Genomic DNA, 16,173 nt, shown 5'->3' with positions numbered 1-16,173 from the left:
GTTTGAGGTGGGCATTGAGGAGACGTAGGTCGACAATGAACCTGAGATCCCCGGTCTTCTTGGGAATGAGGAAGAAGAGTAGAATCCAACCAGGAGTGCTGTTCCTGAGGAGGAGGTCCAGCTCTGCCACCAGGATGGGAATGTGATGGTGTGGAGTCCTGGACGGTTGAGGTGGGTGAGAGATCAGAGGTCCAGGGGTGAAGTTGAGAAGGTACCCTGTTGAGATGATCTGGAGAACTCATTGTTCTGAGGTGATGGCTTGCCAGGCTGGGACAAAGTGGCTGAGTCTCCCTATCACTGGCAGTGTGTCAACAGCTGGAGTTGGGCTTGAGGGAGAAGACTTGGGTAGCAAAGGATTGTTTATTCTCTCTATTCTGCTGCTTCATGGTGTACAGCTGCATCTGAAGTCATTAATGGTTGGGTCTTCCATAGAGAGAAAAGTGTCTGCACAGGTAGTACTGTTGGAAAACTTGCTGGGGATAGGATCTGCAGTAACTGGAGGGCAAAGTATTCCAGTAGTGGGATGCTTGGTCCGGAGGCTGTGCAGAGAATTTGCAAATGATAGAGAAGTCCTCCTTTGGTTGTGAGATGGTGTACTTCACGTTTTTGCCAAAGAGGCTGTCTCTAAGGCAGGAGGCCTCGCTAGGTGATTGTGGAGGTCATCCTTAAGATTGGAGGCTTTCAGCCATGCTGCCGTGTGTCAGGTGGTGATGCCAACAGCTGCTGACTGCGAGACAATGTCATAGGCATCACAGTTGGATTTGATTAGCTGAAAAGTGGATTCTTCGAGAGCAACTTGGAGCTGGGAAGCATTGGCTGGCCCTGCCTCCTTGAGCTGCTGGAGGATTGAGTGTTGGAAGTGAAGAATTTGGAGATGGTGAACTATGATCTTGGAGGTGATCAAGGTACCTTGATAGACCTTTCTGTCAACCAAGTCTAAGAGGAGGAATACTGAACTGAGATTTGGAGGATTTGGCTTTCTTGATTGTGGATTCTGTGACCATAGAATGGTGTGGGAACTGTTGCAGGTTATGACCAGGAGTTTTCAAAACTTTGTATTTGAGCTCTAATCACTTTGAAGCTGTACAGACTGACTGAGGCTTCTGTCAGTTGGAAAACTGAAGGTCCTGTAGAACTTGCTAGACAGGAATGGCAATGATCTCCCTCAGGAGGTGCCTTGCAGGAGATCAGGATGGCGTGGAAATCCCGCTGGTTCACTGACATGCTAAGGCTGAGAAGCTGGGAGACCTCCTGCAGGAATTTAAGGTAGGAGTGAGGGGGAGGGGGAAGATCAGTTGATGACAAGGGTTCCAGCTCTGGCTCTGACCAGGTATCCGGGGAGATCCAGGGGTCTGGAGAGGAGAATAGGGAAGGGCAGGTACCCAGTCTGTCTCACATAACGCAGCAGGCAGCAGAACATGGTCACCTTGTGAGGTGAAAGGCGGGGAAGTTTTTGCAGACCATGTGGGTGCAAGCAATACCTGCAGGCCAGGTTGTGTGGTTTGAGGGAGAGATGCACTGTCCTGTATGAAGTTTTGTAATAGTTAAAAGAAAACATTTGCAGAAGCCAGTGCTGAAGTCTGGTACAGTGGAGATTCAAGCAGGACTGGCATAGGAGTCAAGGAAGCAAGCTTTTTTTTCGTGGGGGGGCCTCAAGGGGGGAGATCCCTAGTGATGCAGGCCACTGGACCCCAAAGGGATCATGGGAGAAATGCAGGTCTGTGAAGTCTGTTTCAGGTCTGAGGCGCGTTTTGCATTCTTACTTTTCTTGGGGGGGGGGGGGGGGGGTGACTTGCCCTTGGAGTGGGAGGAAGATTTCTGCATGGCTGAAACTTAGCCCGTGAAGGTAACATTGCTGACGGCTGTTGTTGATGAGAGACTGCTATGCACAGGAGACCACCAGGAGTGGTGCAGTGTATCTGGTGTAGTACTGGTAACTAGAGATGTTGGAGGTGTGGGGGTGGAACAATGATCAGTGGACTTATGGCCGTGGTCACTCTGCGCAGGCCCCGCTAAAGTACATGACTGGGCTGGTCCGGGGAAGAAGACTGTGGTCAGGTTACCTCCCCCAGCAGTGCTGAAACAGGGCCTGGGGGGAGAGAGCAGCTGTTGCAGCCATTGGAGCCAGAATTTGTGAGGCCATGCAGCTGGAATTGCCTCCAATGCAGGAGCACTGGCTTCTTTAGAGTTCTTGATGGTTCAGTTTAGGATTTGTTTGGGTTTTTCTTTTAATTGTTTTTTTGTAGCTGATTGAAAGTTTGAGTTGACAGAAGAGGGGAGAGCTGCGTCTGAACAGGACTGGTTAGAGAAAAAACTGAGGACCAAACACAGGAACTCTCACACATGCTCAGTAAGCTAAAGTTTCACCAACAAGTGTGCCTGCATCTCCCCTGCTAGTCTCTGGAGATTTTTTCCTCTGATACACTGAAAATAAAACTGGTGCAGCAGATATCGACCAAGCCCCTTCAAGATCTAAGTGTTGAAGGTGTCTACTGCAGGTAGCATATGGTTTGGACTATTTCTGGTCTCAACATCAACAATGTCCAAGTAGTGGAATCACGTTGAGTGAAGAAACATTCCATCCTTTCCTTGTAGGTTACCATCAGCCAAGCTATGAGCATCACAGTAGGAGTGACCATGTTCTCCTGAGTCACTTGGGGTATATCAGAGTAAGGGTCTCGGGTCAGTGGAGGTTGGAACACCCTCTCTGATGCCATAGAGGATGAGTGCTCCTCATGTTGAGACCACCTGGAGGACACTGATAACCTCATTGTCTTGGTGCTTTTGGTGCTGTGCTTCAAAGAGACACAAATTTGAGGCATCCCAGCCTCTGCTTGACATTTTGCATTGTGATCTCTTGTATCTGACGAAGATGATGATGAATCCCTCCTCCTTTTTGACTGAGAACTGGACGATGACTGATCCCAGCCATCGTCCCAATTATCTGTATCAAGCACAGCCTCTATCTATGCTTGATACAGAACATGATTGAGATACTCTTAATGTCGATGCATCTCCAGGACTAGTTTTATCTGCACCCAGACCCTTCTTGCACTGTTTTGCATGGCCTCAAATCTCTCTCGTTGACATCTGTGTACACAGAATACAATGAAAGGGATCATGGTTGGGGCCCCAGGCATTGTAGAAATCAACTGTGAGTATCTATGATGGATATGGTCTTGTTGCACTGGAAGCACTTCTTGAAGCTGCTGGGGGCCTTCTTTTAGGACATACAATCCGTAAATATAGCCTTGAAAAAAAAACAATGACTCAATGATGAAAAAGTACCTGAACAGGTGCAAGTACCTGAACAGGTGCTCGAAGCCTAAGAGGCCTTTATTGAGCTCATGTAAAAAATAAAAGAAACTTCCAAATGACCAAAATGTCTAACTGGGGAGCTATTAAGAAGATTACTGCGTGACAGCAACAGGAACTTGTATGAAATATTCAGTGAAAATGAAAACAGAACGCCTGAGATCGCAATGAAAAACACATCGGATTGGCTCTGTGAAAAATAAAAGACTAATGTGGTCTTAATGACAGCAACAAATGGGAAGGCATGTGCATATGTAATTGAGCTGTCTCACAAGTTCTGTACTTCAGTGTTGGAAAAACTTCCCCCACAGGGCTCTGTTGTATGATGTCATCCAAATGTGAGGATTTTAGTATCCTGCTTATCCTTGAAGAAAATTAATCTCTCTTCAGTGCAGAAAAGGAAGCTCAGAGACACAAGCCAGAAAATGAATGTGAACCTGAAAACTAATAAGCAACTCCTAGAGATGAGAGCACAAACCTCCGGAGGCAAGATGCAGCAAAGAGGTCTCAGTCAGTTCTATTCATGAACTATAAATTTTGCATAAGGGACAGAGATGCAAGGGTGAGAACTGAAAGTCATACCTTCTCCTTCAGCTCTTGACGGTCTTGCACTCCAGGCAGAAACATACTGGCTGCTGCCAATGCAGCAACAAAAAATCCTGCCATTCGTTCTCTGTGTTCTTTCCCTACCACAGATTCTTCTGCTATTCCTGATGAAGGACAAAAGGCAGAAGAAATGAAAGGGTACACAAAATGGATAAAAGAAAGGGTTTATCGCCAACAATCTCAACAAAGAAGCATGGAAGGGCCCAGTGTGTAGACGCTACTGTAGAAAACCACCCCCACTTTACCTTTGGGTCTGGTAAGCATTGGCTGCAGGCAATTTGTCCCACGAAGGATGGTGTCCAAGACTGGCTGATGCACAGAGAGCAGGCTGGAGTAATAATGGCAGAAAACAGAGTAGCTGCTGGTGTCTACGGCCTCACAGAGAAAGATCAGGCACTGTGCAATGAGATCAAAGAGTGAGAGGCAGCAACTGATTCACAGCATGTTCAGGGAAAGAGATGACCCACAAACAGATACATAAACACATTCAAAAAAAGAGAGAGCATCACATACACACAGAGGGGCCAAAGCAGTACCCTTATATCTGAGCACTGCACTATAGCTCAGCACATGGTTTGATAACACAAACGTAAAGAAAAATTTTGCTTTCTAATGCAGTATAGAGAATGGCGTGGAGACAAAGTTTATCCCCATCAAATCAGTCCCTGTCCCCCCCCCCATCTCTGTGAATTCTGTCCCCTTCCCCACAAGCTCTGTCTGACCCCATCCGCACAAGCCTCGAACAGTTATGATTTTATATTTAAAATATTTTATTAAAGTATAAAAAGAAACAATATTCTCCACAACTGTCGTTTTATAAATCACAATCAATACAGAACAAGGATCAACAAAATCCGTCTCCCCTCATAAACATCTCCTCCACTATCGGGAAAACTGAACAAGCCAAATTACTACAGAATGCTACATAGAAAATTCATGCTAACAGAATACCTCAGTCACACACACACAAACAGAACACAAATAAGTAACAGCTGACCAAAAATGATAAACCTATATTAACCCAAAACTACAAGAAGCCACACTGAAGAAATAGGTATGCATTTCCTCCTATATTGTGCAAAATATAAATATCACACATGTCAGGGATAGCGTTAGGGGAGTGCAACTAGAACAACTGCCCCCTGGCCAGAAAAAGCCCTAAGCCTGTTGGAAGTTGAAGAAGGAACGGCCTGATAGTGGGTTTTAGAGTCCTCTCCCAAATTCCTGCCCTGGGCCCCAGCCATGTCTAACACCACCTCTGGCAGAATACACATTTCAAATCTGACATAATCTTATCACAAAATAGAAAATACAATTTTTTTCTACCTTTTGTTGTCTGGTCATTTTATTTTTCAAATCATGTTGGTCCCAGGCTCTGGTTTCTGTTTCCCTCTGTCTTCTTTTAACTCACTCGCTAGGGTCTCCCGCCCATTTGATATTTTTTCTTCCACCATGCTCACTATCCATTTTCCGTCTCTGTGTACATATCTTTCCTCATGTTCAGCATCTACCTTCTCTGTGTGCCCTACATTTTCCCATGCAGCATTTCCCCTATGTCCACCTCTCCGCAATCATCATCACTACTCTGTTTCTATCCTCAGCCCCTGTGTCTAGCATCACTCCTCTGTATTGCTATGCCCCCCCAAGTCCAGCATCTCCTTTCAATTCTTCCCATGCCTAGCATCTTCCCTTCTTCCTATTCTTCCCATGCCTAGCATCTTCCCTTCTACGTCCATATACCCACTCCCATGTCTGACATTTCACCTCTGTGTCCAAATACCATTCTCATGCAGCATCTCCCCTTTCAGGCTTATTTTCGAAAGAGAAGGATGCCCATCTTTCGACACAAATTGCAAGATGGGCGTCCTTCTCAAAGGGTCTCCCAAATCGGCATAATCGAAAGCCGATTTTGGGGTCCCCAACTGCTTTCTGTTGTGGGGATGACCAAAGTTCACAGGGGCGTGTCAGAGGTATAGCGAAGGCGGGACTTGGACGTGCCTAACACATGGACATCCTCGACCCATAATGGAGAAAAAAGGGTGTCCCTGATGAGCACTTGGACGACTTTACCTGGTCCTGTTTTTCTTACGACCAAGCCACAAAACGGTGCCCGAACTGACCAGATGACCACCGGAGAGAATCGGGGATCACCTCCCCTTACTCCCCCAGTAGTCACTAACCCCCTCCCAACCTCAAAAAAAAATCTTTCAAAATATTTTGTGCCAGCCTCAAATGTCATACTCAGGTCCATCACAGCAGTATGCAGGTCCCTGGAGCAGTTTTAGTGGGTGAAGTGCACTTCAGGCAGGCGGACCTAGGCCCATCCTCCCCCTACCAGTTACACTTGTGCTGGTAAATGGGAGCCCTCCAAAACCCACGAGAAACCCACTGTACCCACATCTAGGTGCCCACCTTCACCCGTAAGGGCTATGGTAGTGGTGTACAGTAGTAGGTAGTGGGTTTTGGAGGGCTCAGCACACAAGGTAAGGGAGCTCTGTACCTGGGAGCAACTTATGAAGTCCACTGCAGTGCCCCCTAGGTGCCCGGTTGGTGTCCTGGCATGTCAGAGGGACCAGTGCATTACAAATGCTGGCTCCTCCTTTGACAAAAGGACTTGCATTTGGTTGTTTCTGAGATGGGCGTCCTTAGTTTCTATTATCGGTGAAAATCAGAAACGACCAAGTCTAGGGACGACCATCTCTAAGGACGACCTAAATTTCAAGATTTGGGCGTCACTACCATATTATCGAAACGAAAGATGGACGTCTATCTTGTTTCGATAATACGGGTTTCCCTGCCCCTCCACCGGGATGTTTTGCGAGGACGTCCTCAGCAAAACTTGAGCGTCCCTTTCTATTATGCCCCTCTTTGTGTCCTTGTTCCTATGCTCCTCTCCATGCCCATCATCTCACCTCTGTTTCTATATACCTCCTTGTGTCCAACTTCTTTACTCTCTTCCAATCTCACACCAATGTGCCTCTCCTCCTTCCTTTCCTCTAGCCCCCTCCATGAGACTCCAGCACCTCTCTCTCCTCTCTGACTCCGGCCCTCCCATGAGATTCTAGCACCTCTGTCCTTTCCCTGACTCCAGCATCTCTCTCCCTTTGCTGACTCTAGTCCCCCCTCCCCCAAGGTACTCCAGCACCTCTCTCTCTTCCCTTTGGCACTAGCACCTATGCCCCTTCACTTCAGCTCCAGCCCCCCCCCCCCATGAGGCTCCAGCACCTGTGTCCCTTCCCTTCAGATTCAGCCCCCCCTCCTGTTGACCCACTGCCTCTGTCCCCTTCAGGTCTAGCCCCTCCCTCCCATGGGTTCAGCACCTCTGTCTCCTGCAGCAAGCTTCTCTGTCCTCCTCAGCTCCAGCCCCTCTTCCTCCTGTGGGTCCATCACCTCTGTCCCCTTCAGCCCTAATCCCTCCCGTGGGTCTAGCACCTCTGCACCTTCAGCTCCAGCCCCCCCCCCCCTCCTGTGGGTCTTGCACCTCTGCCCCTTCAGCTCCAGCCCCCCTCCCTCCTAAGGGTTCAGCACCTCTGTCCCTTTCAGCTCTAGCCCTCCTGCGTGTTCAGCTGCTCTGTGTCTCTTCAGCTCCAGCCCCCTCCCTCTTTCAGGTCCAGTACCTGACACCTTCAGGTCCAGACCCCCTCCCTCCAGTGGGACCAGCACTTCTGTCCCCTTCACCTCTATCCCTCCCTCCCTCTTGCAGGTCCAGCACCTCTGTTCCCCTTCAGCTCCAGCTCCCTTCCTTCCTGCAGGTCCAGCACCTGTCCCCTTCAGCTCCAGCCCCCCTCATAAGTACATAAGTAATGCCATACTGGGAAAAGACCAAGGGTCCATCGAGCCCAGCATCTTGTCCACGACAGCGGCCAATCCAGGCCAAGGGCACCTGGCAAGCTTCCCAAACGTACAGACATTCTATACATGTTATTCCTGGAATTTTGGATTTTTCCAAGTCCGTTTAGTAGCGGTTTATGGACTTGTCCTTTAGGAAACCGTCCAACCCCTTTTTAAACTCTGCTAAGCTAACCGCCTTCACCACATTTTCCGGCAATGAATTCCAGAGTTTAATTACACATTGGGTGAAGAAAACTTTTTCTCCGATTTGTTTTAAATTTACTACACTGTAGTTTAATCGCATGCCCCCTAGTCCTAGTATTTTTGGAAAGCGTGAACAGACGCTTCACATCCACCTGTTCCACTCCACTCATTATTTTATATACCTCTATCATGTCTCCCCTCAGCCGTCTCTTCTCCAAGCTGAATAGCCCTAGCCTCCTTAGTCTTTCTTCATAGGGAAGTCGTCCCATCCCCGCTATCATTTTAGTCGCCCTTCGCTGCACCTTTTCCAATTCCACTATATCTTTCTTGAGATGCGGCGACCAGAATTGAACACAATACTCAAGGTGCGGTCGCACCATGGAGCAATACAACGGCATTATAACATCCTCACACCTGTTTTCCATACCTTTCCTAATAATACCCAACATTCTATTCGCTTTCCTAGCCGCAGCAGCACACTGAGCAGAAGGTTTCAGTGTGTTATCGACGACGACACCCAGATCCCTTTCTTGGTCCGTAACTCCTAACGTGGAACCTTGCATGACGTAGCTATAATTCGGGTTCTTTTTTCCCACATGCATCACCTTGCACTTGCTCACATTAAACGTCATCTGCCATTTAGCCGCCCAGTCTCCCAGTCTCGTAAGGTCCTTCTGTAATTTTTCACAATCCTGTCGCGAGTTAACGACTTTGAATAACTTTGTGTCATCAGCAAATTTAATTACCTCGCTAGTTACTCCCATCTCTAAATCATTTATAAATATATTAAAAAGCAGCGGTCCTAGCATAGACCCCTGAGGAACCCCACTAACTACCCTTCTCCATTGTGAATACTGCCCATTTAACCCCACTCTCTGTTTCCTATCCTTTAACCAGTTTTTAATCCACAATAGGACATTTCCTCCTATGCTATGACCCTCCAATTTCCTCTGTAGCCTTTCATGAGGTACCTTGTCAAACGCCTTTTGAAAATCCAGATACACAATATCAGCCGGCTCCCCTTTGTCCACATGTTTGTTTACTCCTTCAAAGAATTGAAGTAAATTGGTCAGGCAAGATTTCCCCACACAAAAGCCGTGCTGACTCGGTCTCAGTAATCCATGTCCTCAGATGTGCTCTGTAATTTTGTTTTTAATAATAGCCTCTACCATTTTCCCCGGCACCGACGTCAGACTCACCGGTCTATAATTTCCCGGATCTCCCCTGGAGCCTTTTTAAAAAATGGGCGTTACATTGGCCACCCTCCAATCTTCCGGTACCACGCTCGATTTTAAGGATAAGGTCGCTCCAATGGCTCCAGCACCTCTGTCCCCTACAGCTCTAGCCCTTCCTCCCTTCCACGGGTCCAGAACCTTTGTCCCCATCAGCTCCAGCTCCCCTCCCTCCCACAGGTCCAGAACCTCTGTCCCTTTCATCTCCAGCTGCACCTCCCACCTGTGGCTCCAGCACCCCTGCCCCCACAGCTCGCCTCCCTCTGTCCCCTTCAGCTCCAGTCCTCCTCCTTCCCACAGCTCCAGCACCTTTGTCCCCTGCAGCTCCAGCCCCACCTCCCACCCTTGGCTCCAGCACCTCTGCCCCCCCAAGTCCAGCATCTCTGTCCCCACAGCTCCAGCCCCCTCCCTCCTGTGGACCCAGCACTTCTGTCCCCTTCAGCTCAAGCCCCCTCCCTCCTGTGGGTCCAGCACCTCCCTCCTGTGGGTCTAGCACCTCTGCCCTCCAACTCTACCCTCCCTCCTGTGGGTCTAATACCTCTGCCCCCCAACTCCACCCTTCCTCCTGTGGGTCTAGCATCTCTGCACCCTCCCTCCTGCGGGTCTAGCACCTCTGCCCCCCAACTCCACCCTCCCTCCTGCAGGTGAAGCACCTCTGCCCCCTCTCCACCCTCCCCTCCCATGAGCCCAGCACATCTGTCCCTCCCAGCTCCACCCTCCCTTGGGTCCAGCATCTCTGTCCCCTTCAGCTCCAGCCCCCTCCCTCCCATGGGCCCAGCACCTCTGTCCCCCCAGCTCCACCCTTGGGTCCATCACCTCTGTCCCCTTCAGCTCCAGCCCCCTCCCTCTTGTGGAACCAGCACCCCTGTCCCCTTCAGCTCCAGCCCCCCTCCTTCCCATGGCTCCAGCACCTCTGCCCCCCAAACTCTTCCCTGCCCTCCTGCATGTCTAGAACCTCTGCCACCAACTCCACCCTCCCTCCCTCCCGTGGGTCTAGCACCTCTATCCCTCTCAACTCAACCCTCCTTCCCACGGGTCCAGCAGCTGTTCCCTTCAGCTCCAGCCCCCAACTGGAGCAACTGTGCCCCAAGCTCCTCCCTCCCCTCTCACAGGTCCAGCACCCCTGTCCCACAGCGCCCCCTTCCTCCTGCAGGTCTAGCACCTCTGCCCCTCCAACTCCACCCTCCCTCCCGCAGGTCAAGCACCTCTGCCCCCCCATACTCCCTCCCTCAGGTCCAGTATCTCTGCCCCCCCAGCTCCAGCCCCCTCCCTCCTGTGGGTCCAGCACCTCTGCCCCACCCTCCTCTAGCCCCCTTCCTCTAGCGGGTCCAGCACCTCTGCCCCACCCTCCTCTAGCCCCCTTCCTCTAGTGGGTCCAGCACCTCTGCCCCTCCCCAGCTCCAGCCCCTCCCTCTTGTGGGTCCAACACCTCTGCACCTCCCTCTTGCAGGTCCAGTACCTCGGCCTCCCCCAGCTCCAGTCCCCTCCCTCTTGTGGGTCCAGCACCTCTGACGCCCCCAAGCTCCAGCCCCCTCCCTCTTGTGGGTCCAGCAGCTCTGCACCAGTCATGTCCAGCAACTCTGTCCCCTTCAGCTCCAGCCACATCCCTCTCATGGGTCCAGAACCTCTGCCCCCCTCCCGTGCTGCCTTCTCTCCGGCATTGGCATTTTGTTTTTCTCCCCTCCCTGCTGCATCTCTCTACCTTGCACTTGCAGCCATGAGAAGGATCCCCCCACCCCCAGGCCTGCTCTGGGGCCTTCCTTCTGCTGGCTCCCGCCTTTTGTGAAACAGGAAGTTGCATCAGAAGACAGGAGCCAACAGAGGGAAGGCCCTGGAGCAAATGGATCCTCCTCATGGCTGCAAGTATAAGGTAGAGAGAGACACGGTGATGAGGGGGAGGGAGGAAGGAAAACAGACAGGGATGCCTGACCTGCTGTAACGATTTTTTTTTCACTGTGGGAGCAAGGCTTTTTACCACTCCCACAGGGAGGTAAAAAGTTTGGTTCCTGCACCTGTGGTAATTTTTTTTCCCACATCCCCATCCCCGTATCATTCTCTAATGCAATAATCAAATAGCGTGCCAAAATTTGCACTAATATGAGAGTACACTGGATACATGTCAGCAGCAATTATAATCTGCACACAAATAAATTGTGCTAGCACCCAGAATTGCATTCACATACTTCAGTGCCTGTTCTGTCTTGTTATTCTGTCCATATAATTTTTGCAATGCTAATATTTATACACAGAATAGTGTTTCAGTACAAGCGCAGATCTATACGCTTGCAACTGTGAATGTCAATACAAAATTTGCAATATCAATTTGTCAGGAGTCCAGCACTTTGTTCCAGCATACCTCTCTCTCAGCAATTTTTTTTCAACCCACCCTCTTGAAAAGATATGCATCTATCACTCTCACAGTATAGAAAAAAAATGGGCATAAAAATCCTCACTAAATGCTGACTGCAGAAAAAGGAACCTTGTAATCCTCCTCCGATCTTGTGTTAAAGACAGCTTTAGAAAACCCTGCACTCAGACTTCTGGTCTTCTGATTACTTCTCTGCATCTGTATTAAATAGTTAATATCTCACTACCATGTGTGCTGATATCAGAGTTTTTGCACATAGTTCATACACAAACCTATTTTAACATAGGAAGTCCAGTGTAGTGCATAAAATTGTGTGCAAAAGCCAAGCTAAGTTATGTGCAAAGGATATTGCACTTTATTACAGCAGTGCCAAATGAAAAATGTATACAGAGCAGAAAGCAAAGTTACACACCTGTAGCAGGACATATTACCACAGTTGGGTGACATCACTGAGGGAGCCCTGATGCAGATGCTACCCAGCATTCTAAAACCTCTAGAAGCCTTTGGCAGCACTGACCGCACATGTGTGCATGCCTTCTCGCCTGCCTCAGTAGCACAGGGCCAGCAGTTGATTTCAAAAGGTTACAGTATAAAACTCCTAGGGAAGGTGAGAGGGTCTGTGGTAATGTGTCCTGCTGTCCTCAGAGAACACCTGCTAGAGATTAGTAACTTCGCTTTCTCTAAGGTCAAGCAGGACATCATTTACCACAGTTGAGAATTTCTAGCTATCAGGTTGACAGAAAACAAACAATGGACAACAAAGACTTGCAACAGGCAAGGCCGACCAGGAACCAATTATACTAAACTCATAAGACATGTCTGCAATGGAGGTGCAGCCTAGAACAAAACAAAATGGACCTGGGAGGATGGACTTGAATTCTAGAACCCAAACAAATACTTCAGAAATGTCTGACTGAATCAGCTGTCTCATCGGGAATCCTGCTCAATGTGTGAATGTGTAGAATGATTGCAGCTTTGCAAATCTCCTCAATGGAAGCTGACCTCAAGTGGGCTACTGACACAGCTATGGCTCTGACATTGTGAACACTGACATGACAAGAATCAACGCAGCCTGGGTGTAAAGGAAGGAGATGCAATCTGCTAGCCAACTGGATAAAGTGAGCTTACCAATGGTTGCCCCCATCCTGTTAGGGTCAAAAGAAGCAAAAAGCTTTAGTTCGTTCTAGATAAAGGCCAAAGCTCACTTGCAGTCCAAGATGTGCTGTGCACTTTCACCAGGAAGGGCATGAGGTTTCAGGAAGAATGCTGGCAGGTCAACTGACTGGTTAAGGTGGAATTCAGACACTACCTTAGGAAGGAACTTAGGAAGTGTGCAGAGAACCACTGTATTATTATACTCTCTTATTATGAAACATTGTGTAAGGTGGATCAGCTTTTAGGGCCTGAAGCTTGCTGACTCTGTGTGCTGAAATGACCACCACCAAAAAACAAAACCTTTCAGGTTTGGAACTTCAGGTGACAAGTGTCAGATGGCTCAAAAGGAGCTTTCATCAGCTGGATGAGGATGAGTGGGAGCTTTGTAAAAGCAAACCTCTCATTAAAATTAACTAAAGGCTGTACAGAGATGGGCTCACTTTCTACACAGTGATAAGCGCCAATTGAACTGAGGTGAACCCTTACGGAACTGGTTTAGAAGGTATTCAAGCAGTTTTTGTGTAGGGCAGGAAAAAGGATCTAGGGCCTTGCCCTCACACCAGATGGCAAACCTCTTCCATTTAAAGTTATATGGCTTCTTAGTGGAATCATTCCAGGAGCTGGGAGATGCTCATGCCATTGAAGGGATACAAGTACTAAGCTCTCAACATCCAAGCTGTGAGGGCTAAGTATTGAAGGTTGTGGTGTAGATGAGACCCCTCATTCTGGGTGATGAGGGTCAGTAAGCAGTCCAGTCTCCATGGATCCTTGGAGGTATCTAAAACATGTTATGTTTTGTCAGGTTATCCCATTCAAGACGTTCTGAAATCTTTCTATACTGACGGCCAAGAAGGTAAAATTATGTATCATACCTGATAATTTTCTTTCCATTAATCATAGCTGATCAATCCATAGACTGGTGGGTTGTGTCCATCTACCAGCAGGTGGAGATAGAGAGCAATCCTTTTGCCTCCCTATATGTGGTCATGTGCTGCCGGAAACTCCTCAGTATGTCAATATACAAGCTCCATCCGCAGGACTCAGCACTTAGAGAATTACACCCACAAAGGGACACTCTGCCCAGCTCACCACCGCCGAAACGGGGGAGGGGAATTAACCCAGCTCATCCCCACACAAGTGGGGGAGGGGAATCCGTCCAGCTCATCCCCGCGGAGCGGGGGAGGGACACCACCCCGCCGATGCGGGGGGATCTGGCTTATCCTGCAACCGCGGGAGGAGCTGACTGACCCTAACACCGCCGAAGCGGGAGGGGTACAAAGCTGCCCTACAGCCGCACGAAGCGGGAGGGAGCGCCGGCAGAATTTAGGTCTCAATCCAGCCCCGTAAAACGGGAGGGGAGAGGAATGCAGCAGCTCACTGTAACACAAACTCGTCTCAACTCTTGAAGAATCCAATTGAAAAAACTTGAACACGAAGTCCTCCTGAACAGGAACTGAAGACTAAACTTGAATCTGAAATGCAACCAGAATATAAACAGTACAGATATCTGGGAGGGGCTATGGATTGATCAGCTATGATTAATGGAAAGAAAATTATCAGGTATGATACATAATTTTACCTTCCATATCATCATGCTGATCAATCCATAGACTGGTGGGATGTACCGAAGCAGTACTCACCCAGGGCGGGACATTGAAATCCCTGACCGCAACACTGAAGCTCCAAACCGGGCCTCCGCCCGAGCAGCCACAGTCAAGCGGTAATGCCTGGAGAAGGTATGGGCCGATGCCCAAGTTGCCGCCTTGCAAATCTCTTCCAAGGAGACGGACCCGGCCTCTGCCATCGAGGCCGCCTGAGCTCTAGTGGAGTGAGCCTTCAGCTGGATAGGCGGCACCTTCCCCGCGGCCACATAAGCCGCTGCAATGGCTTCCTTGACCCATCTTGCCACTGTAGGCTTAGCAGCCTGCAGACCCTTACGAGGACCTGCAAACAGGACAAACAGATGATCCGATTTCCGGAAATCATTGGTCACTTCCAAGTATCTGATGATGACTCGTCTCACATCTAGATATTTGAGAGCAGAGTATTCCTCTGGGTAGTCCTCCCTACGAAAGGAAGGGAGACAGAGCTGCTGATTCACATGGAAGCGAGAAACAATCTTGGGCAGGAAGGAAAGCACTGTGCGAATAGTCACTCCTGCCTCAGTGAACTGCAGAAAAGGCTCTCGACATGAGAGTGCCTGGAGCTCGGAAACTCTTCTGGCTGAAGTGATAGCCACCAAAAAGACTGCTTTCAACGTCAGGTCTTTCAGAGATGCCCTCGACAAGGGTTCAAAAGGCGGCTTCTGCAAGGCTCTTAGCACCAGGTTGAGATTCCACGCAGGCACCACTGAGTGCAGTGGAGGGCGCAGGTGATTAACTCCCTTGAGAAAACGTACCACATCTGGCTGCGAAGCCAGGGAAGCACCCTTCAGGCGGCCCCTGAAGCAAGCCAGAGCCGCTACCTGGACTTTAAGGGAACTGAGCGACAGGCCTTTCTCCAGACCTTCTTGCAGGAACGCCAGCAGTGAAGAAATTGGAGCAGTGAAGGGAGAAAGTGAGCCTGCTTCACACCACGCTGCAAAGGTACGCCAAACCCTGGCGTAAGCAGTAGAAGTAGAGCGCTTCCTCGCTCTCAGCATAGTGGCGATGACCTTGTCTGAGAAGCCCTTCTTCCTCAGACGCTGCCGCTCAATAGCCAGGCCGTAAGACCAAAGGGGGAGGGATCCTCCATCACCACGGGACCCTGATGCCACAGGCCCTGCTCCGCTGGCAGCCGCAGAGGGTCGTCCACTGAGAGCCTGATCAAGTCCGCATACCAGGGACGGCTGGGTCAGTCCGGACCCACCAGGATTATTCGGCCCAGATGCTTTGCCACCCAATCTAGTACCCTTCCCAACATGGGCCAGGGCGGGAACACATAGAGAAGCTCCTGTGTCGGCCACTGTTGGAGAAGAGCATCTACTCCCAGAGATCGAGGGTCCCGTCCTCTGCTGAAAAAGCGCGGCACTTGGCAATTGGCCGATGACGCCATCAGATCTAGGCTCGGCTGGCCCCAGCGCTTCGTGATGTCCAAGAACGCCTGAGCCGATAACTGCCACTCTCTGGGATCCAAGGTATGGCGACTGAGAAAGTCCGCCTTGACATGAATGTCATGAATGACTCCGGCAATGTGGGCCGCTGACAGCTGTTCCAGGTTCGCTTCCGCCCACTGGCATAGATTCATGGCTTCCTTGGCTAGAGGGGCGCTCTTGGTACCTCCCTGGCGGTTGACATAGGCCACAGCCGTGGCATTGTCCGACAGGACCCGTACTGGCTTCAACGCCAGTACCGGGAGGAACTCCAAAAGCGCCAACCGAATGGCTCTGAGTTCCAGGAGGTTGATAGACCACTTTGCCTCTGCAGGAGACCAGAGCCCCTGCGCTGTCCTTCCCAAGCAGTGGGCTCCCCAGCCCGTCAAAGA

At 49.9% G+C, this 16,173-nt stretch overlaps 1 protein-coding gene across 1 annotated transcript in view; it reads right to left on the bottom strand.

The window, feature by feature from the left end:
- STK36 (serine/threonine kinase 36) overlaps positions 1 to 16,173 on the bottom strand; it is a 385,051-nt gene that overhangs the window by 136,559 nt on the left and 232,319 nt on the right. The window contains exons 15-16 of the mRNA XM_030208993.1: positions 4,167 to 4,317; positions 3,898 to 4,025 (exon numbers count right to left, since the gene is read on the bottom strand). Coding sequence (XP_030064853.1) covers positions 3,898 to 4,025; positions 4,167 to 4,317 — 279 coding nt within the window. The remainder of the gene's footprint in view (positions 1 to 3,897; positions 4,026 to 4,166; positions 4,318 to 16,173) is intronic.

This window comes from Microcaecilia unicolor, chromosome 7, assembly GCF_901765095.1.
Source record: "Microcaecilia unicolor chromosome 7, aMicUni1.1, whole genome shotgun sequence".
NCBI classification, from domain to species: Eukaryota; Metazoa; Chordata; class Amphibia; order Gymnophiona; family Siphonopidae; genus Microcaecilia; species Microcaecilia unicolor.
This window is presented reverse-complemented; position numbering and strand designations above follow the sequence as displayed.